This window comes from Bemisia tabaci, chromosome 3 (assembly GCF_918797505.1).
Source record: "Bemisia tabaci chromosome 3, PGI_BMITA_v3".
NCBI lineage: Eukaryota > Metazoa > Arthropoda > Insecta > Hemiptera > Aleyrodidae > Bemisia > Bemisia tabaci.
This window is the reverse complement of record NC_092795.1, coordinates 3,957,350-3,981,135: the sequence shown is the minus strand read 5'-3', so window position 1 is coordinate 3,981,135 and position 23,786 is coordinate 3,957,350. Positions and strand designations below refer to the sequence as shown.

Below are 23,786 nucleotides of genomic sequence, written 5' to 3'. Positions count from 1 at the left end.
GCAGTGTCAATGAAGCGCTTCCCCACAGAATTGGAAAAAAAAACCGGCGCTCCGCTTCGCTCCGCGCCGGTTTTTTGGGGGGGCTTCGCCCCCCCAAGCCCCCCCAGGACGCGCGCTTCGCGCGCGCTTTTTAGTTTGAGTGTCCATTCCAGGTGTTCTGTCTTCTTAAGCGACCCGCGCGTCCACCGCGGGAAGAGTGTATTTTCCGAAGGGGGGGGGGGGAGGGATCAATCTGTAAGGGAATGAATTAATTTCTTGAGGCATAAGAGCAGCACAGTACGTTGCCAGCGAACGCGCTGCGAAAGGTTGTGACGGTTAAATGGTGAGATTTTGTTCAAGAACAGATCATTTAACCTGACCCACTGTGCGACGAACAATTTGTCCAGAATCTTCCTTCCCCTGACCCACTGTGCGACGAAAAGTTTGTCCAAAAACTTCTCTCCCCTGACCCACTGTGCGACGATCAGCTTGTCCAAAAACTTTCTCCCCCGACCCACTGTGCGGCCCTGCTCCGGTCGGCTCCCCTCATGCCGCGCACCCCTCGCCTAAAACTTTCAAAGCTCGCCATTCTTAAACGGCTCGGCCGATTTAGCTCAAATTCAATACCAAACCAGTCTTAGGGGAGAACTACCACCTATAAAAATTTCAGCTCAAAATATTCATTTTCGCTCGAGTTATCGAGTGGACAAGATTTCACCTCCCCCCACTTTCGAGCCCCACCCCTCAAAATCTATTGCCTCAAATTTCAATTTTTTTTCGCAGAATAGTAGTCCTAATGAGTCTCTACAAAATGCAAAAAAATTGGTCAAAATATCTTTCAACGTAAGAAAGATATAACCACTCAAAAATCGAAAAATCTTCAAAAGGCGGAAATACATACATACATACATACATACATACATACATACATACATACATATATACATACATATATATATACACATGAATTTGAATGGCATATATTTTCGTGATCTACGACCCGTGATCGATGCTCTTCACAAGGTCTCGGGTCTGGGTCCGACATCATGGGAGAATGCAATAGTGTATTTCCTTCGGAAAATACACTAAAAACTAAAATCATCAGCTTGCATAGTCTAAAGACTGAATATTGTGGCAAAGTCGCTAATTCATTTTTGCCAAAATTGCCAGTTAAGTGGTATTGTTCTTTAGCATTTGAAGCGTTACTTCATTTCAAGTTGAAAGTAAACGATAAACAGTGCTAATTAATGATTGGGATTATGCGGAATGATTCAAGGAACACCACATTCAAACGTAATTTTAACACGAGAGAAATAAAATATGGCTAATTGCAATGTAACCACCACGCAAGTAACCATTATTATTATCCAGATAATATACAACGCGAACTCGGTTCGGCGGAACTGACATTTTTCTTCTCCCCCGACCCAAGACGGGCTTCCTGCATTTAACAAGCGGACCCTGTGTTTTATTATCTTACCCTTGTTAATGTGCTCGAACAAAGCTTCATTTTTAAGTGATTACCTGCCGTTGCTCCGTCGTTAACAGCATGCCCGGGTACCGCGGCAATTAAACCTCCCTCTGGAATACCAAGGAGCCAAAAATCAATAAAGACATCCGGTAATAAATGACGCCGTTAATGTTGTTCCAATGCCTTTCATTTTACTAATGGCACCGCGGTTATGGCGTCTTCTCCTCTGCAGGAGCTATCAATATCGCGGATTTTGATTTACAGCGCCCTCCGATTGAGCGGGATATATGGAAAATAACAATTATTTTCACGCCAAAGGTTGCGTTGGACTCAAGGAATCGATTCTCCCACATACGAAACGTGAGAAGTTTGCAGAAGCTGTAACAACGCCTGGATGCACCACAACTATTCGGACTCTATGGATGCTCGGGTTGCCTATACAATAAATTGAAGGGGCCCTCCGTCTTCATGACCTACGCAGCGAGGCACGTACCGTTCCGGTCAAAACCCGTGTCGTAAAGGCAAATCGCTATAGTGACGTTCCAGATTTTCAGTGCCTCCATTTCAATAAAATAAATTAATAGATAATATTTAATTATAAGTAAAGTTGCACTTTTACGCTGAAAAGAACAAGAAGGGTTACCGAACTTTGATATTTTAAGAGTTTCACCCGAGTTATTGACTTTTCTGCATAGCGAATGCTATTGGAATCGTTTTCAAGTTTAGGACTCTTTACTTTAACCAAAATTCTTTTTTTTTTTGGACTGACTCTTTTTACAAAGTCTCAATATGGATACGCTCATATTACTTGCTTCTTTACATTTTGTTTCCTCCTCGTTGTCCTCTTCCTCTGTTCGCCAATTTAGCACAGAACTGCTATGCTAGAGAAAACGCCTTTTGAACATACAAACGTTGCCGAATTTTCCCTCAGAAGAAAACATATTTTCGAGGAAAGTTATGAATATTTTTTGTTGCAATTTTCAGCCACCTCAACTTAAATTGCGAACAAAATTCTCAACAAAAAAAATTGGAGGAAAATTCTCATAGATTTTGGCGGAAATTCGTGATTTGGCAACGTTTTAAGGCTCTTGCGGCGTTTTTCCTAAAGACGGCAGAGCAGTATACCTACGACACCTGTAATATCAAAGTAGAAACTACTTTTCTGCTGAACGAGGGACGAGGCTCGAAAAGTTTGGGCCCGGGACGCGACAATGGTGCCCTCAAGTGACGAAAGTTGGAACTCCATCGAGGCGTCGTTTCGGCACCATCTCATCGTCTTTCCCACTTTAGTTTTCTTCGGGGAGTCATTTCCTTTTCTTATCGTGTCACTTTTAAATTTTCGATTAACTTCCGCACTAGTCGAAGCTAGTTGTCGCAGTTTGCTCCCCCCTCCTCACCCGCCCTCCGTCCCTGTCGCTGCAGATTAAGTCGAAGAGCTGGGAGAATCTTCCAAGCCCAAGTTGAGGAATCTGTAGATTACAATTCTCGAAGGTGACGTCATATTCCTGCTAAATTCATTCAGAAATGGACGTATTTCTGTCAAACAGAACTATGTGCAGGTGGAAAAGATGGGGTGTGCCCGTTAGTGCTCGGGCCGTAAGAATGAATGGGAAATATGGACGTATTTCTGTCAAACGGAACTAAGCGCCAATTTGAGTTCCATTTGAGGATATTAGAATGCCGGATAGCACGTTCTGTCAAACGGAACTAAGCGCCATGGAAAAGCATTGCGAGTATAGGACGGAATGAGCCCGATGTCAGGTTCCGCCGTCAATCCAAGCCCCCCTCTACCTTCCTCCCCTTATGGCGCTTAGTTCCGTTTGACAGAGGTACGTCCCCGATCATTGAAAGTTTAGAGCAGCCCAATAAGACATCGAATTGCGATATATTGCATGGTTAAGATAGGGATATGTCTTGTCGTTTCGGGCTGACATACTTTCGTCAATCGGGCCGCAGTTGCTTCTTTAACTTGTGAGCCCTGTCCACAACGCTCTTGACACATGCCCACGGCTCATGAGTTTTGCATTCAGTTGGAAAGTTCCGTTTGCTGAATTAGAAAAGCGGGATTTTAGATCCTGTCAAACGGAACTATGTGCACAGTGTATGAGCCGTGGACATGTGTCAAGAGCGTTGTGGACAGGGCTCATGAGTTAAAGAGGAAGCCCGGCAACTGGAGCGGCGGATTTGTCACTGGCGCTTTATATTTCCCGTTAATTCTTATGGCCCGAGCATTAACGAGCACACCCCATCTTTCCCGCCTGCTCATAGGGTTATAGGACATTTCGTCCACGATTTTTTGTCCACGCACCTGTTTTTTCTGGTAGTTTACGTCAACGGGCTTTTTCGGTAGGAAAGCTTTGGTCCACTTACAAATTGGACGTATTTCTGCCAAACGGTAACGGAACTATGTGCATCATGACGTGCGCCCTGTTATGCTTATATTCTTATGGGTCTCAGGGTTCATATCTCAATGCACATAGTTCCGTTTGATAGAAATACGTCCAATTGAGACTCAAAGTTAATTGGTCCATGTGTAAATGTAAACGACAATTGCTCACGACGTTTTCGGATGAAAATGTATACTGTCTTGGAGGAACGAGGGTTTGCTTGTTTTTTTTTTCTTTCTTTCTTTCTTTCTTTCTTTCTTTCTTTTTTTGTTTTTTTTTTGTTTTTTTTGTTTTTTTGTTTTTTTTTGTTTTTTGTTTTTTTTTTTGCCAACGGAGAAAAATATATAATTGATATTTTTGGTAAAAATAGGGGGACCTCAATTCCATAAGGAAAAATTCACTAAAACTCTCTGCACCTCTTTGGTGCAATAGGACTTAATTATCTATCAAGAAAACCCCATCTCGTTATACCTGAACTCGATAACCTTTTGATTTGCCTCAGATAAAGGCTCTTAGATTCTTTTGTGTGCGATAAATTTGCGACGGCGCCGGCGTGCCGCGGCGGCGCTTCGAGCTACTATTTCGCCAAGGAGGTGTTGCACAGCATCATACGAGACTGAAGGTAGTCCAACGTATCATGATTGATGGCATCTTCCAAAAGCACGAAGTTCCCTTCCATATTAAATCGAGTGACGACGATAATAAGAGAGCGGTAGTCGAAAAACTTACTAAGTCGTAGTATCTGTATTCAATAACGTCTAGCATGAATTTTGACTTTATCAGAGGAAAAAATGACTTGATTTCAAGCAGAAATATGCTCAAACACACCGAGAAGATTTTCTTATAAATCAATAAAGAGGATGATGCCTGTTTAAAGAAGAAAATGCGCTTATATACATTGAAAAGTCCCTCACATCAAGCAGAAACCCGCTTACAATCAAGATGAAATTTTCTTGACGGCATACTCAAGAATTTTTCTGCTTCAATAGAGTCACTTTTTTCTCTAATGAAGTTCAAATATTATGTTAAACGTTATTAAATTCGAATGCTAGGGCTTATTGAGTATTTGGACTACCGCTCTCATTTTGTCGTCGTCACTCAATTTAATTTGCGAGGAAAGATCTGTACTCTTTAAGGTAACCTGTCATTCTTGATACGATGGAGCACCTTCAATTTCGTATGATACTGTGCTACACCTCTGTCGTAACATAGTTGCTCGGATCGACGTGACACTCCGCGTCTGCGGCTAGGCGAGCTTTCGAGCAACCAGCGTAACACGCGCATAAGCGCCTTCAAACCTAACAGGGATACTTCACGCATTGCGAAATGCGTGAAGTATCCCTGTTAGGTTTGTAGGCGCCAGTGCGCGTTGCGCGCTGGTAGCACGCTGCTTTGCTCTGTGTTAGGCTCTAATATTTAAACTCGCAGAGTCAGCGTTTTTCAACTCAGGATTTTGAAATGTTTGCACGCTTTGCATGGATTATTTTCATTTAAATTAATGAAAAAAAATTTGTATTAAAGGAAAATACAATGTGTGTTTTGTAAATATTAAGGTGGCTCCGTGTCAAATTTAATGATTTCCAAAGCACTTCAATTTTTTCTTTTATATTTTGTGCTGTTACTTTGCTACAGTGTGGTGTGAAGTTTGCGTGCTTCTTGGTTTTTTCCTCTTTTATTCATTCTTGTATAGTTCCTTTCAACACAACTACGGCTCATTGAGACTGACATCTATGTCATCGCTTGAAAAAGGTTTTAAAAATATTTTCCTCGTTTTAAAAATGTAAATGTTTTTGTAATGAAGTAATATATTCATCGAACAAGTTACATATAAGGTATATTTTATATAAAAAAATTTGAGGACAGAAAAAAGCAAACATTCACCAATGACAATTTGAAAAGATGAATCAAAGGAAGAAAGTAACGTTTCATTTAAAAAATGAGTTACGATGATGACCGCTCCTCCTCTCTCAATTTTGTCATTTCGATGTCGTTTATATAATTTTACATACGGATTAAAATATGTGTAACGCATGTACCAAGTCACTGTTATGCTTATTTTACGCGTGGACGCAAACTACTGGACGAGACAGATGCGCGGACCAAAAATCGTTGACGGAATGTCCTGAAACCGCACATAGTTCTGTTTGATAGAAACACGTCCAAATAGAGTTCGCCGCCTGACCAATTCGCGCGACATGAGAAAGAATTTGGCGTGTGCGTCATTGCAATTCTGTCAGAAAATTGAAATCATCACCCTCCGGCCAAAGTATCACAAGTGTCATGCGACGTTCCAAAATTTCCGCCACCATTTTATTTATTTTACAAAGACATTGTTGGTTGAATTTGTTTGAAAATTTTACTGAATTTTCTTTGTGCCGTCTATAAAATTCAGTGAAATTTTCAAACAGATATAACACACAATGTCTCTGTAAAAAAATAAAATGGTGGCAGAAATTTTGAAACGCCGCATGGCGCTTGTGATACTTCGGCCGGAAGGTGACGAAATGTAACCGTCCAAGCGGAAAAAAACCTCAGTCCGTAGAAACTAAAAATTGAGCGTTTTATACCAGAGAAAATAACTAGACAAAGGTGTTCACTTAGAAAACGTACAGAAAATGGAGCGATCTTACAGTGGCGAGGCTTGAATGATCGATCATCAATATTTCCCCATTTGAAGCTGTGGTTAAGAATCGCTTATTAAGGTGTTCGTTGCGAACACCCTGTCTATCAACCCTATTCCACATATTTAAATGGCAGAGAAATCGATTCATCGCAAAAGCACGCCACGCCACTGCGATCTTATCGATGGAAGTGGGTGGTTACAATGGACAAAGGAAATAAGTGATAGATTGACAATCGAATTTTAACGTTGACGAGTCGATATATCCCTCCTTTATATCGATTTTTTAATGATCGTTAACGAAAAATTGACGATTTTTTTAAATTGAAATTCTTCATTTTTGATTCATGGATGACTAAATGCACCTAATATGACTGTAGTTTGGCTGCTTAGTTGCCAGGTGGGCGGCCCCCCCCCTTTGGCTCCTTAGAGGCCAGGTGGGCGGCCACCGGCTTTGGCTCCTTAGAATATCGAATGACATTGCTGTAATTCGTACCCCGTTGCCTGAAGTCAATGATTCGCCTTCAAATGGCCGGTTATGCAAAATGACTGCCGTGATGCACGAATAGTGGTATCAGAATTTTGCATTAAGTTTACGGATTGATTTGAAGGCGCTCTTCTGTAACCATTGTGAGTGGCCTTGTACAATGATGTTGACCAAAAAGCTAATAATTTTGGGTTTTCAATCGAGCCGCATATTCAAAAAATGACTAGGAATATTATTTTAAAAACATTATAAGATTGTTTTCGGTTTCTAAGCCTTATTTCAAAGAAGAAAGCGCAGGCGGTTGGAACAGATTGTGTATTTTAAGTCCCTTGGTTCGGTCATCGTATTCTGAAGCGAAACTGAGAAGAACCAATTTCAATACCAATATATCATTGATTTTCCTGAAAACTCGAAAAAATTCGATATAAGCGATTGATACATCGACTCGTTAACGTTAAAAAATTGATTCTACGAGATCAAATACGGAGGTGTCCGTGTACTACAGTCATATTAGATGCATTTAGTTATCCATGAATCAAAAATGAAGAATTTCAATCTCAAATGATCGTCGATTTTCCGTAAAGAATCCTAAAAAATCGATATAATCGATCGATATATCGACTCGTTAACATTAAAACTCGATTTCGCGTGTAAAAATACGTATAACATGTGTAAACAACGATTACAACCCCATAGACACATCATTTCAACAAGCAAATAGCGAAAATTAAGGCCGGATTTTGACCCCTTTGCCCCCCCCCCCCTCATAACTTGAAAACGGTTCCTATACTCATCTTAAAATTTTTTGCTGAGTTTTCTGTTATTATAAGCTTCCACTTAAAGCTTGGTTCGATGGTCGAATCGAATACCGAAAAAGGGGCGAAATTTCGGGAGGCTCTTTGAGAAAAGTCAAGGTTTTTGCTCAGAATACGTTATGATGTTTTCAAATCAATAATCATTTCGAATTAGTGAAAAAAAAGGAAAAAATGTGCTGGATGCCTTTTTTAGAGAATTTATTTCTTTGACGATCAGCCCTCAGCCTTCAGATTGACCCGAATATCTCCCCTAGGCGAGTTAAATATGGCAGATGAAAAGATGTTATCATAGAGTAGAACATTTCAAAACAAGTATTTTTTACTCTCCAAACCCAGAAACACAGTTATTACTTCATAATGTATCAAAATCGATGTATTTGATTACGAGTCAATCAGACCTGACTTGGATTTCGCATATGAAAAAGTCTTGGCCGTCCAAGAGTTAACAAGTTAACTATAGAGACAAACAACGAGAGACCCTGCGCATACTGCCGTGCTAAGGAAAACCACCGTATGGGCCTTTAGTTGTTGCCAAATTGCCTCCGATAAAACACGAATTTTCCGGTAAACTTACGAATTTTTCTTTCCAATTTTTCAGATAATTTAGTTCGCAAATTTAAATAAAGATTCTGAAAATGTAATGGAAAAATATGCATAACTTCCCTAAAAAAAATCAACATTTTATTGAAGGAAATTTAGCAACTCTCGAATGTTCATACGGCGTTCTTCCTCAGCATGGCAGTATAGACCACCGTTGTCCCCTTGAGTCTACAACAACCACCCGCGTTTTAACCAACTGCGGGGCAATTATTGAAATGTCATCGACTCTATGTCGCCGCTTACGACAAGACATAGCCCTATCTTAACCGTGCAATATATCGCAATTCGATGTCTTATCGGGCTGGTTTAAATTTCAATAATCGGCCCACTGGTTTGCTCCACCAGCCTAGCCTGGTTTGCTACTTAAAATCTGAATCTAAATTTCTACATTTTTATATATTTTTAAATTGAAATTTATCAATTTTATTTAGATATATTTGGTATTTTGATCTATTTTACTTTAATACTTAACTTTTAAAGTGTTTTACTGTCTAAGTTTGTAATATAAGTTATCAAACAAATAAATAAAACAATATTTAATTAAATTATTTTATTTAATAACTAGATATTTAAAACATGGTTTCATTTAAAATCTAAAAAGTTGTTAATTTTACCTCTTGAATGGTAACAATTTAAAAATTCTTATATATGGTGATAAATTTCGAGACATTAAACTCCTTCTAATTGTTAATTAACCCTTCTCTTATCCTCCGTTCCCTCCGTCCCTTATCCTGTCTCCTGATTAAACTGCGAAAAAACAGTAATATTTTCTGACGGTTTGTGGCATCAAGGCCCGAGATGTTTTAACTTTCCCTAAAAAGTGACTCCGCCCGAAACAAATTCTCCAGTTACATCAGCGCAGGATCTCCCTAGCGCAACTCCTGTTTCAGCGACGCGCCGCGCCGCGCCGCAGTGACAGATGATTCTACAAACAACTCCCGTTGCGGGCGGGTGGCTTTGCAGATTCCTGGCCGGGGTTTCAGGTGCGGATTCCGCGGCCAAATTCTGTTGTTTTGCTCGACGCACGGTGGACAAGTCCTTGAGGGAAGTCGAATAGGAGATTTTTTATCACAATTTTAATGTTTGTATCGTCAAATTATCAATTCTAAGGCGTGTTGTAAACGAAATATTTCACAAAAAAATCAATGGAACCTTCTTTAAACCTCTGCGTTTCGTATCGACGAAAATATAACCTGTTATAGTTTCAACATCATGTCCGAATTCTCCTACTGATTCACTCCATTGTGCGGTGGTGGAGCAGTTACGCCAGTCACGTATAAGCCGTGAAACTTCGTCACTCACAGCTAACTTTGGCAGTTTCATTGGGGCGCAGGGTGGTGAAAGGGGTGCGGGGGGCTGGGGTTGGGGTTGGAAAGCGAACCCCGCGGTAAGAGTCAGCTCGATAACTAATGAAACGGGTTAATGATGGATGCGCTTGCTCCTGGAAGATAATAATTTGTCATTCCGGGCAAACACTTCGTAAGCATTAGGCAAAGCGCGTTGCCAAAATAGTGCCTATTGTTTTGAAATAATGTGCGAGGTAATGCGAGCTGAGAATTCTGGGGCTCCCCTGATTTTTTTACTTTCTCGCTCCCCTAGTTTTTATGAATCAACATGATATGTTGTAAAATATATTGGTAGATCTTGTTCAGCTTACACGGAGAAAAAAACTTCGTGCGTGGGATCCGAAGTTGAGGTCATATGGATCTCTGAAGTTCTCTGATCACGCATCCGAAAACTTGAGGTCGAGCTGCCGAAGTTCGGGTCAGACATCGAGGCACTTCGGCATATTTCGAAGTACTTCAGGTGTCTGACCCGAACTTCGGCAGCTGGACCTCAAGTTTTTAGATACGTGGTCCAAAAACTTCAGAGATCCATATGACCTCAACTTCGGGTCCCACGCACGAAGTTTTTTTCTCCGTGTACGAAACGTTACGAAACATTTGCATAACGCTGGCGTTATTGGAATTTGTTGATCTTAAATTGGGAGGGGGATATCATTTCTTTGCCTTCCCCCTTCGTGTTCCACTTAAAACTTGGAGGAGGAATGTTGGTCGTGGTAACTAATTTTCAACTTGGTTCAGTGATCCATTAAAAAAAAACGACGTATCGTCATCGAGTCTGTTCGGAAAGCGCCTATCTATTTTAAAGACAAAAGCGAAGATTTATTTGTATGTTGAGACGCTAGGTTTCATGGCAAACCCATCCACTAGCCCTGCGAAAAATTCAAACCTAGCGATGGCCAAAGTGCAAAAACACGCATCTCCGCTTGCAACGTCGCAGACTCTCTGTCGTGCTTCATTTTTTCTTTGGGAAACTACTCAATGTAATTTCATGAAAATTTCCATGAACCTTAGTGTGAGAGTAAAATATTCTGAACAATTACAAGCTATTAAGTTGACTTATTTCTCCTAGGAAAAATGAAATTGGAGTGTGGTTCCACGTTCTGCTCATTGCTCACAGTGGTCTTGAAACAACAACAAAATATGACCAAAATGTGCCAAAAAACGGTTTGCAAGGGATTCTATGGTATGTGTGGACTTAAAATCGCGATACATCAAGTCTTGGCTGATCCTAATTTTGGGATATCGCACTTTGAAAGTTCCATAGTAAATGCAAGTTTTCTGGTGATCTTAATCCGCTTTTTTGAATTATTTATCTATTGAATCGCTGTTGATCGGTTCAAGTTTTTATTTTTCGTTCGATTCATGTAGATCGAATGCATCATTTCTAGTTGCGAGGTAAACTACCTATCAATTTTTTTTTAAGTGAACAATTCGCCTTCTGCTGCGGCTGCAGCAATTGTTGTTACGAATATGTTGTGCGTGCTGATTTTAGTTCATTACATACTCGACTCTCTGAAGGCGTTTTATGTGCTCATGTAGCGCAGTCTGTCGGAGAATGAACGAAGTAGGGATTGAGCAATTAATTCAATCTCACTTTTGTTATTCTCCAACAGGGTGCTCTACTTTCGCACATTAAACGCCTTCAGAGAATCAAGTATGTAATGAGCTGAAATATAGCATGCGTAACGTATTTACAACAACAATTGCTGCGGACGCAGTTGAAGGCGAATTGAAAACAACCGTATAATACTTCCTGAAAAACATATTAGCTCTTGAATAAATTTTGCTACCAGAAGAGAGTTGTATTTGATGGTCTTCTCATGAGGGATTCTCGAAAAACTTTCCAACATAAACTATAAAACATAAACAAGTTTAAATACAAAATTAAATATACAGCGCTACAAATTTTTCATTCTTGGCGGGAAGCTTAGGCTAAACTTCCCGCAAAGACCGAAGAAGCGCCAACGCCACAATACTCTTGTAGCAAAAGAAAAATGCGACAAAAACTTACCTATCAAAAACGGTTTGCAGGGGCCGAATCCATGGCACGTGTAGCATTTCCAGTGCATCAAAAATTTACTATGGAGATTTCCACAACTTTGCTCCGACCGAGATCCCAAAACGTCGCTTCAATCTATGAATTTGAAACTTTCCTCTACATATCTTATCATGACGTGGATTTTTAATGATTTAGAGGAATTTTTGGTAATTCTTCACACTGCTTTACTTAATCTGCAAATCTTTAACGTGTATATGATATTTAGGGACTAAGAGCAACTAAAGATTGAAAAGATCACCTGAATTGCATGGTAAGCTTCCCAAGGAAGCTTATCTGTGTAATTCATTATTTCATTACTTTCCATGAATTATTAATATCTCAAGCGACCTACGAAAGCACCATCAATCCTCCCCCCCCCCCCCCACCAACAAGACTTTTCTTTTTGTTGAATACTGAATTTGTAGCTCTTGATTTTAAGTCCACACGTACCATAAACTCATCCCCTGCAAACCGTTTTTGGGTACATTTTTGTCGTATTTTTTTTTTTTTTGCTTCAATACCACAGTATGCTAAGCGTAATAAGCCAAAATAGTGATAAAACTCATTAAAATCCATGTTAAATATTTTATTTCTAAGTTATTCAGCCCTTTGAAAAATGTAAAATTGAATGAGTTATTTGGTCCTTGCTCGCCCATCTGATTTGAAATTCGTTTTGTTTACAGAGGGACAAATCGAACCAGTCACAAGTGGTGCTATCTAACGTGGTGCCAAGTTTATCTGGTAGATACAGTTGTGAAGTATCTGCGGACGCTCCATCGTTTCATACTGCCATCGTATCAGGAGATATGAATGTTGTCGGTGAGTAAGCCTATACACACCCGGTTTGTTTAAAAAAAAAAAAAAAAAAAAATTCTGCAGACCACCTGCGATTTTCTTGATGAATGTGTCAGGGAAGGTCCCTAGACTGAAGGAGTGAAAACCGCGTAATCGTAAGTGGGGCAGTTTTTATTTTATTTTTGAGTTCTCCGACTTTTAAGGGGAAAATGGCGGCAGAGGCCAATGTGTGCATGACCACCAGAACCCACAACCCTCTGGTCAAATTAAGTTCAAATTCTATGTATGTCAGTCCTTGATCTATGTAAAAGAGCGTTCTCCAAAGTTTGGAACCCGTCCTTGAAGAAATGTACCCCCTCATACGGTGTTGGCAAGTAACGTACTCTATAATGATGCGGCGGCTGATAGGGCAATATTGATTTTCAGTTGCGATTATCATTAAAAATCATGAAAAAACTTATAATTTTACACTGTGTGAATAATTTAAAATATAGCTTGATGAAAACATGCGAGATTGCAATAATTTCGTTCTTTGCAATTGCCAAATTCGTTCAGAAAATGTCAATTTTATATTTTATATTATTTGATTGAAATCAGTCTCTAGGCTTATTGATCATCAGCTACTTTTTACAAACGTCAGCTTTAATTTATGAATTTTTACATACAATGTGACAATATGCCAGCTATTTAACTTTTAGTGTAGGTTTTTTAGTGAAGGTTCTGTATTTGTAGACTTTATAGCAACAACTATCAATGTCGCAGTGGGATTGTCACTTTAAGTATATTATGCCTATACGCCAAACTAATTTTTCTCCCTCCCTCACTTTCCACTCCTGAACAAACCATCTAAATATGTTAAACCTCCATTAGAGATACTGGTGGAAGAATAATGTCTGTGAATGTTTCATATTTTTCAGATCCACCCAAATCTAGTCCAGTAATCACAGACGTAAAGGATAGGTATCGGGTGGGGGAAGTTCTACATGCAACTTGCACGTCCCGAGGGTCCAGACCGGCAGCCAATCTCACTTGGTACATCAACGGTGAACAGGTGAGCATCGTTAATGAAATATTGCCGAAATATTGACATATTCATAACAACAATTGCTGCAGCCGCAGCAGAAGGCGAATTGTTCACTTAAAAAAAAAAAAAAAATTGATAGGTTAGATACCTCGCAACTAGAAATGATGCATTCGATCGACATGAATCGAACGAAAAATAAAAACTTGAACCGATCAACAGCGATTCGATAGACAAATAATTAAAAAACGGATCAAAATCAGTAGAAAACTTGCATCCACTACGAAAATTTCAAATTGCGGTCTCGAAATTAGGTTTAGCCAAGATTTTGATTTTCCAAGACTTTAAATACACAAGTACCATAGACTCATCCTCTGCAAACCGTTTTTTGGCACATTTTTGTCCCATTTTTTTTTTTTTTTTGCTTCAAGACCATTGTGTGTAGATGAACTAAAAATAATAAGATCTGTCCAAACAGAAACTCCCTACGTTCAATGTTAAACGAGCTATCGCGCTTCAATTGAAACATTCGGTTTATAACGTCATCTACCGCGGTAGTAACACCCTTGGTTCTTCCGCCTTTCTTTCACTCGAGTTTCACGTTGAGTAACCATTGCATACGTGTGTTTCCCTGACTGATGAAAGCAAGGTGGAAGAAACCGAAGGTGTCACCACCGCGGTGAACGACGTCATAAACCGAAATTTTTTAAGCACGATTTGTTGGTTAATGGATCGTATTCGATAAAGGTTCGATGTATCCTTTGGTTCAAAACAATAGAATATAACATCAAACATACATTACAGGATTTAAGTTGGAAACGCTTAAAATCAGAAAAATTCCTTATAATTTCACTTTTCATTGTCATTTTATACTTGAAGGAATAAAACATCTTTCACAAGAGTCCCGTCAACTCAGATTTCTAAATTGACTTTTGAGGCTACGTTTACAAGTTGAATCAATCAATATCAATACAATCTCACCTGATTGATGTGTCGTCTACAACCTATTTTGAACAATGAGTTACTGCGTGGTAGTGTTGTTGAGTTTTTTCGATTTTCTGAAGCTATCGATTTTTTGCACAACATAATCAATTGAATTGAATAGATCTTTCGTGCGCGATTTTGCAGTTGAATCGATTTTTCACTCTCAAATCGAAAAATTTCGATTTTTTACGAACAAAAATTTTTTGCACTCTGCTGTTTTCGGTGCGACGGTAGTAAAATGGGGTTTATGTTGCAGGCCTCGCGGCACTGGGTTCGGGCGATGAAAGTGAGCGTTGACCCGACGACAGACCTGGAGACGTCATCCTCGACGCTGGAGCTGAAGGTGACGCCGCGGCACTTTAACGCCGACGGCGACCTCAAGATCCGGTGCACGGCCAACATCCACGCCATCTACTGGCAGACGACGGAGAGGAGCGCTGAGCAGGAGCTGGCCCGCCACAGCGCCGACCGGGATCATAACCGACACAGGCACGAGTCCCAGGACAAAGCTCGCAGCCCCCAAGACATCCAGACCAACCAGATACCCTACCCAACAGGTACCCTATCAGTTTTATTAACTACACTATAAAAAACGTTCCGTCTTCCATATGGACGTATTTCTATCAAATAGAACTATGTGCAGAGGGAAAGATGGGGTACGCTCGTTCATGCTCGGGCCTTAAGAATGAATTGGAAATATGAAGCGCCAGTGACGTCAGCGGCAACGACGAGAGAAACGACGAGAGAAACGACGATCGGGGCGGTCTTTAACTCATGAGCCCTGTCCACGAGGCTCTAGATACATGCCCACGGCTCATATACTGTGCACATAGTTCCGTTTGACAGAACGTGAAATCCCGCGTTTCCAATCCAGCAAACGGAACTGTGAGCCAACTAAGTGCGGCACCCATGAGCCGTGAGCATGTATCTAGAGCCTTGTGGACAGGGCCCATGAGTTAAAGACTGCCCTGATCGTCGTTTCTCTCGTCGTTGCCGCTGACGTCACTGGCGCTTCATATTTCACATTCATTCGTATGGCCCGAGCACGAACGAGCACACCCCCTCTTTCCTCCTGCATTTAGTTATGTTTGATAGAAATACGTCCATATCATCCAAACTAATTCACCTCGTGTAATCGAACTCGTGCGGCGAGGTGAACTTACGAACTGCCATCATATATGCCGAACGTTTGGTCACACGAGCCGAAAGTTCAGTTTAACCAACCGAATATTTGGAATGGTATGGAACACCGCCTTTCAAAGGATGCAAAGGATGCCATACGACAGGTTGCCTAAGAAGGTTATGGATTGGGTCTCCCCTGGCAGAAAACGTAAAAGGGCGCCCTGCCAAATCGCGGATGGAGGGAATAAGGCAGAAAATGAGGAGATGCGATCTGCTGGAGGAGCTCTGGCAAGATCGCTGTCGGTGGCGGTTGGGTGTCGCAGAGCGAACAGAAGCGCTACAAGAGCAACTTATGTTAGTAGTAGTGGAAAACCGAACGTTCCGTTCACAGGACCGATTTTTTTTTTTTTTTGGCGCGTATACGTAGTATACCGCCTTTGCGATCGTTTCGACCCCCCCCTCGATACAATAACCGAGTCCCCTAGTGCCTTACCGAAAAGTGACTGGCGCGAACTTTTGAGATTTTCCAAAGCGTGTAAAAAGTTTACTAATCCGTCAATAATAATGATTAAAATTTGTTTCTCATTCTGGGGCTCGCTAGTTTATGTGTAATGAATACCAAGAGTCTACGTTTCTTGGTTTTTTTTAAAAAAACCTTAGAATGGGGCGCGCTGATTTAAAATATGCATATATAAGCAGAAACAAGCTAACTGATTCGAGGATGGCTGACCAGGCCGGCACTCTAGGAATGAGAATTTTACTCCTCCGTTTCGTTCATAACGTTGCTTTGACAGATCTCCACACCACTGTTAGGCTTTTCAAAAGTTGGTACCTTTCCTCTGATAGCGAAGGCCACCCAGGATAGACGTAAGTGCAATCTGTGATGAGCCTCAAAACTCATTAGACCATGTGCTAACCATAACACATACAGAAATCAGTTTGCTTTTACAGAAAACCACTTACCCTTTTCCTCCCCGCACACCGGACCTCTGTCCCGACACCGAGGCAGTGTCTTTTGTCCTCCCGAGCGACCCGACCCGGACCCTCACCCTTGATTTTACGCTTGATTAACCATTTCACCGTCACGCTAGGATTCGTCCAATTTTCAAAAAAAATTGTTTCGCGTGTACTTAGCAATTTTTTTCTTACTCTCCGTTAAAAGACGAATTAAGAGAGGTCTCATTCATAAAAATCGGCCGAATAGAAGAGAAGTTACAGTATTCGAAATCCGAAGAAATCGACGAAACTTCTCCAGACAAAAAAAATAAAATGAAGGGAAAAAAAGAAATGTATAAATTACAATTAAGTATAATTGACCTCAGAATTTGACAAGCAATTCTATTATATAACGGAGAAAAAATTGGGAGAAATTACAAAAAATTCGCCTCTTGCAAGGGGCTTCCTTGTAAGAATTTTGACCTGAAGATAAGGTTTGAATAGCAGCAGTACTCTGTACAATACACGGTGTGCCTGAACGAACATTTTTTTTTTTGTCAAAATCGAAAATTCTTTATATTTTTTAACTACAGTGTCTCTTAAGTCGTTTAAGCTAAAAAAAAATTCCGTCAAGATTCTGGAAAGTAAAGGCGCTTTAAAAGTATTCTGGGGCTATAATAGCTAAGTCACGGGAGTAAATTCCGTTATATTATTAAAAAGAAACTGACTCCATAGTTTAATGCCTTAGTTTCTTGAATACGATTATTTTAAGCACTCAAACATTTATACCACCAATTATAGGCATGGGGTGATTTCCTGACAGCCGATAATATCACGAATTTCTCTTAGAACCTTTCAAAAATGGCTTGCTTTTTGGGCAGCCGATTCGGTCATCGAACCGGGATTTAAATGGAAGCTGATAATAACACAAAGCTCTGAGGAAAATTTTGAGATGAGTATAGGAACGGTTTGTAAATAACGAGGAGAGGCGGGCAAAGCGGCTAAAATCCTATCTAATTTTTACCATTATTCTGTTGAATGAATGTTGCCGCGGACTGCTAACTGTGTCCACACATGGTTTCTGTTCTGGTTCTGGTTTTCTGATATGCATATCGATACGTGAGTATTTTTACACGTAGAATCCAATGTTCACGTCAGGGAGTCGACACATTTCGATTTTTTCGATTTTATACGGAAAATTGATGGTTTTTCGGGATTGAAATTATTGTTTCATGAAAAGTAAATGCACCCAAAATGACTATAGCATATTGATTTTTACATATTTGCACTCACGAATTTTTTTGGTAAATTCAACGAGTGGGTGCATCGACTTGGTACATCAAGTTTCTGCAATTTTTTACGGCAAATTGGTAGATTTTCGGGATGTAGATTGCTTACTTTCAATTCATGAATGAATAAAGCATGGTCATGGTTGAACTTCTTTGCATGGAAATACGTTTAAAATAACAAAATCAAAACATATCTAATGCAATTGCATTTATATCGAGTCAATTTCTTTTCAATAATATAACGGGATTTATAATACCGGTGATTTAGGTATTTTAGCCCCAAAATACCTTTAAATCGACTTTATCTTTCAGGAGTTCGACAAAATTTTTTCTTTCTTCGCTTAAATTATTACTTAGCACTTTTCTTTAAGAATCTGATAAGGTCTTGCTTGGGGCAGATCAAAAAACTTAAACTCGTTCGAATGGCTTTTTACATTCACAATACACGGTCTCGTCAAGGTGCGTGGTTGACCTATCAGTGTTGGATCGTATGAATTCTCTTGTTGTGCTAGTTGCCTATTTTGAAATCTCTGTAAATGAAAACTAAAGGGGTTGATATGTGCGAGTTAATGACGCGCCTTATCAACACATTGTGTTGGAGTTCACTGCTTGTTTTTTTTTTTTTTTTTATGTGTATCAGTTCACCAAGAACCATAGATGGGAGAACGGGAACCGGTTGGCACCGTGGGAACATGTTGGTGAGTGAAGCATGGTACCATGTTGGTGAGAGGAGCATGGTGTCGTGATACTGTGCCAAGGATAAACGCCGTATGAACATTCGAGAGTTGCCAAATCTCCTTCAGTTAAATGTTTATTTTTGAGGAGAGTTATGAATATTTTCTCTTGAAATTTTCGGATAGTTTAGATCTGATCGCGATTAAAATTCTTCGAAAAATTCGAGCAAAAGTATTCATGGATTTCCCTGAAAATTCGTATGTTAGCAAGGTAAATTTGGCAACGCCTTTAGGTTTTCGTTGTTCCTAAGTACAGTTGCTTGTTAGTGAGCGAAACACGGTGCCATGTTGGTGAGTGACATGGTACCATGTCGGTGAGTGTGACATGGTGCCACGTTGGTGTGAGTGACATGGTACCATGTCGGTAAGTGTGACATGGTGCCACGTTGGTGAGGGTGACATGGTACCATGTTGGTGAGGGTGATATGGTACCATGTTGGTGAGGGTGACATGGCACCATGTTGCCGCCAATCTGGTATTAACAGGGTTCCAACTTGGTCTCGACATGGTTTCGTGTTGTTACCATTTTGGCACCATGTTGACACAGTGATTATACCATGTTGATAGCACAAAGAAAATGCTAATCGACGTGCGAGTTGTTTTTAGACAAGTATTGGTGATTTTGCAAACGTGCGTGTAACTTTAGAGGGAAAAACTCATGATATTCCCTCATGGAGAAAACTGCTACTTCGTACAACACAAGTTACGAACAATCAGTAGGGCAACTACAGACGCGTTTCAGGTTTTGCCTCCCTGACCGGTCGTGACTGGTTATGCACTGAACAGCATTCTCTCTATGAAGGAATATCATGCTCGAAAGAGCTTTTCTCTCTGAAATGAGAATTTCAGTTGTACATCACTGAGTTTTACGCAAAATTCAGTTTTACGCACTAAGTTCGGAAAATCGCCAGCACTTTGTTTAAAAACAAATCGCACGTCAATCCGCATTTTGTTTGTACCCTATTTGACTCTCCCATTAACTTTTTTCACAAAAAAAGTTGATTTCTAGACAGGGGAGAAAGAGAGTACAAAATCTCTTGTTTTATCGTCAACATGTTAAGCAGAACACAGTGGACGTGTTGAAAAGCACTGATGTCAATTACTCACAAGTTGCGAAATGTTCAGTTCATATTGGTGCGTATATTTTGGAACTCGAGCAAAGTGAATACTTTATAATAGCTTGTCTTAAGACACGATTTTAAAAGGATACGCAAGGGCCCTCTCCTAGAACTGAAATTCCGATTTTTCGACTCAAATTGGTAAAAAATTAACTTTTCTAAGTCTTTCCAATCTCTTTGAAAAATACTTTTAAGCGCTGGAGCCAATTTTATTCTATGGACGGTCACATCTCCAAGTTATTTCTTTTCTTTCCCTGTATTACTTGAACAGATTTTTTTCTCTTTTTGTTGCAGCGACCCAGATGTCAAGCCAAGGATTCCGCGCGGAGAATAATATTTTTTGCAGCGGCTTCAATGCTTTCCTAATCATGCTGTTTGCTTTCAGAATCTACTAATCCGTACTCACTATCGTCTAAAATAAGTAGAATATTTTAAAATCAAATCAAGTTAAATATCTACTGATCGGCATCCAAGGAAGCTACTCGTTAGTGAATACTGGTAATCAGTGTATAGTACTGCCGTGCTGAGGAAGAACGCCGTATGAGCCTTGATACGTTGCTAAATTTCCCTGGATAAGATACGAATTTGTAGGAACATATGTGAAGATTCTTTCTCCAATTTTTCAGAGAATTTCATTCGCAACTAGGTCTAAATTATCTGAAAGTCTCGAGAGTAAACATCCACAACTCTCCTCAAAAATGAGCATTTTATAGGAGGAAATTTGGCAACTCTCGAATGTTCATACTGCGGTTTTCCTAAGCACGGCAGTGTAGCTCTCTGCAGCGGCCATGAACTTCTAAAGCGTGGGGTTCCGTCATTACAGAAAAAAGAAGTTCGATCATTTTCTTTGAAAATTTAAATGCTTCTATTCGTTTTCGACACCGAAAAATGCTCTTCAAGACAAAATAGCGTTGTACTGAAACTCAACTCAGGTTAGTCTAAATTTATTTCAGATCAACTCAAACATGACTTGCTGTAATTTAGTTTGATATTAAATTAATTCAAATTTTTCTAGACAATCGCTCTGAAACAGTTGTCACGGGACTTTTAACTTCTGTGGATATTGTATATTTATATAAATTTAGATTACTTCTACGATGGCCCGATGTCAATTTTCTGAGTTTATTCTTTACTTCTTGAAACATTTTTAAAAACAAAGTTTTGGTCTATTCCAAATCGCCAGGCAAAAGTATGAAATTCACTCTTTGAAAGACTCACAAAGAAATCTTTTTGGAAATAAAAGTGTCCTATCTCTGTCGGACGATGTGTGTCTCAGACTCAGTTTAACTGTGTGAAAATTTCTAAAAGAGACCTCCGCAATAAAAATTGAGCACCAAAGTACCTAAAATTGAAAAGTTAGAGCGATAGAATTAAGTTCTCGTATGTCTAATCCATTATAGATTACGCCAAAGCAACTAAAAATAATGCATGTGCTGCCAAAGGAGAGAGTAAATATTTTCCACAGAATTCATCGATCATGCGCATACTTTGTTAAATACTGGAATTCATGCATATTGTGTGGAAAAAAACTCAAAAATTCGTTGATTCCATGCCATTTTCTTTAAAAATATTCCTGAAATGACCGGTGCCAAGTGAAATCGCTGACCCCTAAATCGGGTTGTGCTTCAGACCATTTCCAAATTTTAAAAATAATATTTTTGTATAGAGCTTTATTCTAAAAGATATTTTCTCTCTTTATTTCTAATGACCCCCTTTTCGTTCCTTCCTTCAAAATGTTCTTATTTTGAATATTCAAAAAATTTCCTAAATTTTTCAAACTTTTTGTGCAAAGTGTAAATAGTCATGTCTGGTTAGATATGTATAAAATTATATTGCCCCTACTTTTTCTCTCTTTTTGGAAGAAAGGCGGCTGCTGTCTGATCGCAGCACCAAGCTGAGATCAGCCGTGAGAGGAAATTTAAGATTCAAGTCGGCGAGTTTTTATTTTCACTGTAAAGTATTAAAACTATCTTTTCAGAATCTTAAACTATATGTAGACCAATCATTAAATGTATTAACAATTTATCTACCACTAGGTGGGTGCGCAGAATGTTTCAGAGTTAGGGTCTGCAGCTCCCCTTAAGAAGATCCTCTGAATTTAATCGAAATGACCACAAAAATAGTTCCTAAAACTACTACGCTAAAGAACCTCTACTTCTAGCCTCCCCCTCTCAGTCTATTCAAATATTAAAGGAATTTTCTGTGACGCCTGAATTTTTTACGTGCGCCCTCTTGAAAAAAAATGACTAAATATTTGGTTTGCGACTTGGGAAATATTTTAGTGCTTTGTGACGGTGTGCATAATAAAAGTCAGAACTATTTCTTTTCCCACTGCTTACTGTTTTTCAAATGTGATTCGAGAAAACGTTTTTCTCATCAATATCTTTTGCCTTGTAAATAGCTCTTGCTTAGCTGTGATTTTTCTCGTGTATTAAAATGCCGCTGTGTTAGATTGATATTTATTGTATGTTGAAGACTCCATCTCAATTTTCATGAAAGAACGTGTTGACATTCTAATGATAAACAAAGTTGTTTCATTTTTCTCTTACGTTGGCAGTAGGTATGAATTTTGACTTTGTAAGTTCAAAAATAGTGAGCTATATTTCACCAATTGTAACGAAATGCATTCGTATCCCGCTGAAAACAGGATTTGTTAACAGCCAATCTCTGCTGAGCTGATTTCACACAGCCGAGCATGAAGTAGAATAAACGCGAAAAAAAATCTTAGGTCTTCGCAAGTAGATTTCATCATTTCATTTTTCAATGTTAGATCAATTTTAAAATATCGGAATAATTTATAAATTTTCGAATGGAAATCAACACTTTAATGTCACGAATTACAATATGAAGATTTGTTTCGTAGAATAATTTTCCGCATCCACTGCATGTCTTAGAAAGTTTCGATAACTGAAGGTTTTACCGCTTTAAGTATTGATTTCGAGATAGAATGCATATCTTAGTAGGCGTCGACAAGAGAGCAGTTCCTTTCGGATTTTCCGGGGCTTGAAGGAGTAGGCACATAAATGCAGTTTTTGCTATTTCAAGAGCTATCTGTATGAAGTTTCAATATTGCATGGATATAGTCTTCCAGCGGGAAGAGAGCGCGAACTCACTTTTTGATGCTTAAAAAACATTTTAACACTTATATTAGTTGAAATAATTAACACCTCAAATTTTTTTCCCAAAAACTACACTTATGCGCCTTGTCCTCAAAGTCCCGCAACTTTGCTTTGATCAACTTCTCAAAAAAAAAAAAAAAAAAAAAAAAAAAAAAAAAAATAGGGTTTTAATTTCTGACGGGAGAACACCTATCGTAATCACGGAACTAAAATTGTGAATGGTTTGTTTTACTGTTGTGCCAAAAAAAAAGAGAAAAAAAGTGAGGATACATTATATTTAGCAGATTTTTGAACTTTAAACCTAAAAGCGGAAAAACTTTTGTTTTGATCGAAATTTGACCACCTCTATGACAACAAATGTTTGTAAAACACTCCTCTAAATGGACTAAATTTTGCAACGAAGAATTAGTTTTTCTAGCTCATCCTTAATTGCACCTACCTGCACAGACAGACAAATGCCACATACTTTTTGTGATATATTCGTCGGAGTTTCTAGTTATTTATTGATCAATTTAGTCCAAATAGTGTTACCAATGTCTCTTTTCTCAATTTTATCTGCACTATGGATCCTACATGAGGACTCTTCGCTTGTGCAGTCAGTAATATGTAATTTTGATGTATATTAACTGCTACTTGTATGTATTGAAAAATTTTCTGTAAAATTTAATTGTAAAATAGATGAAGATGACCAAATAAAGAAGGAGTTTTCTTTTTTCCTTGATACACCATTGCATTCTAGATTGATGGTTAACCCATATCGTTCCTCTGACATGAGGCCGTATCTTTATCTCCAGATGAACCCCAGAAAGCATAGAATTATACGGAGAACAGGGCTCATGTGTGCATTGATATGCCTAACAAAGTTTTTGTGCGAGAGTGGCTGAAGTAGGCCTCTGAGGCCCCCACAAAGAATGCATATCATTTT

General features: G+C 39.3%; 1 protein-coding gene across 1 annotated transcript in view; it reads left to right on the top strand.

The window, feature by feature from the left end:
- LOC109043332 (uncharacterized) overlaps positions 1-23,552 on the top strand; it is a 34,270-nt gene extending 10,718 nt beyond the window's left edge. The window contains exons 2-5 of the mRNA XM_072297671.1: positions 12,427-12,562; positions 13,456-13,589; positions 14,800-15,100; positions 20,037-23,552. Of these exons, the coding sequence (XP_072153772.1) occupies positions 12,427-12,562; positions 13,456-13,589; positions 14,800-15,100; positions 20,037-20,137 (672 nt within the window). The 3' untranslated portion in view covers positions 20,138-23,552. The remainder of the gene's footprint in view (positions 1-12,426; positions 12,563-13,455; positions 13,590-14,799; positions 15,101-20,036) is intronic.
- The last annotated feature ends 234 nt before the right edge of the window (positions 23,553-23,786 follow it).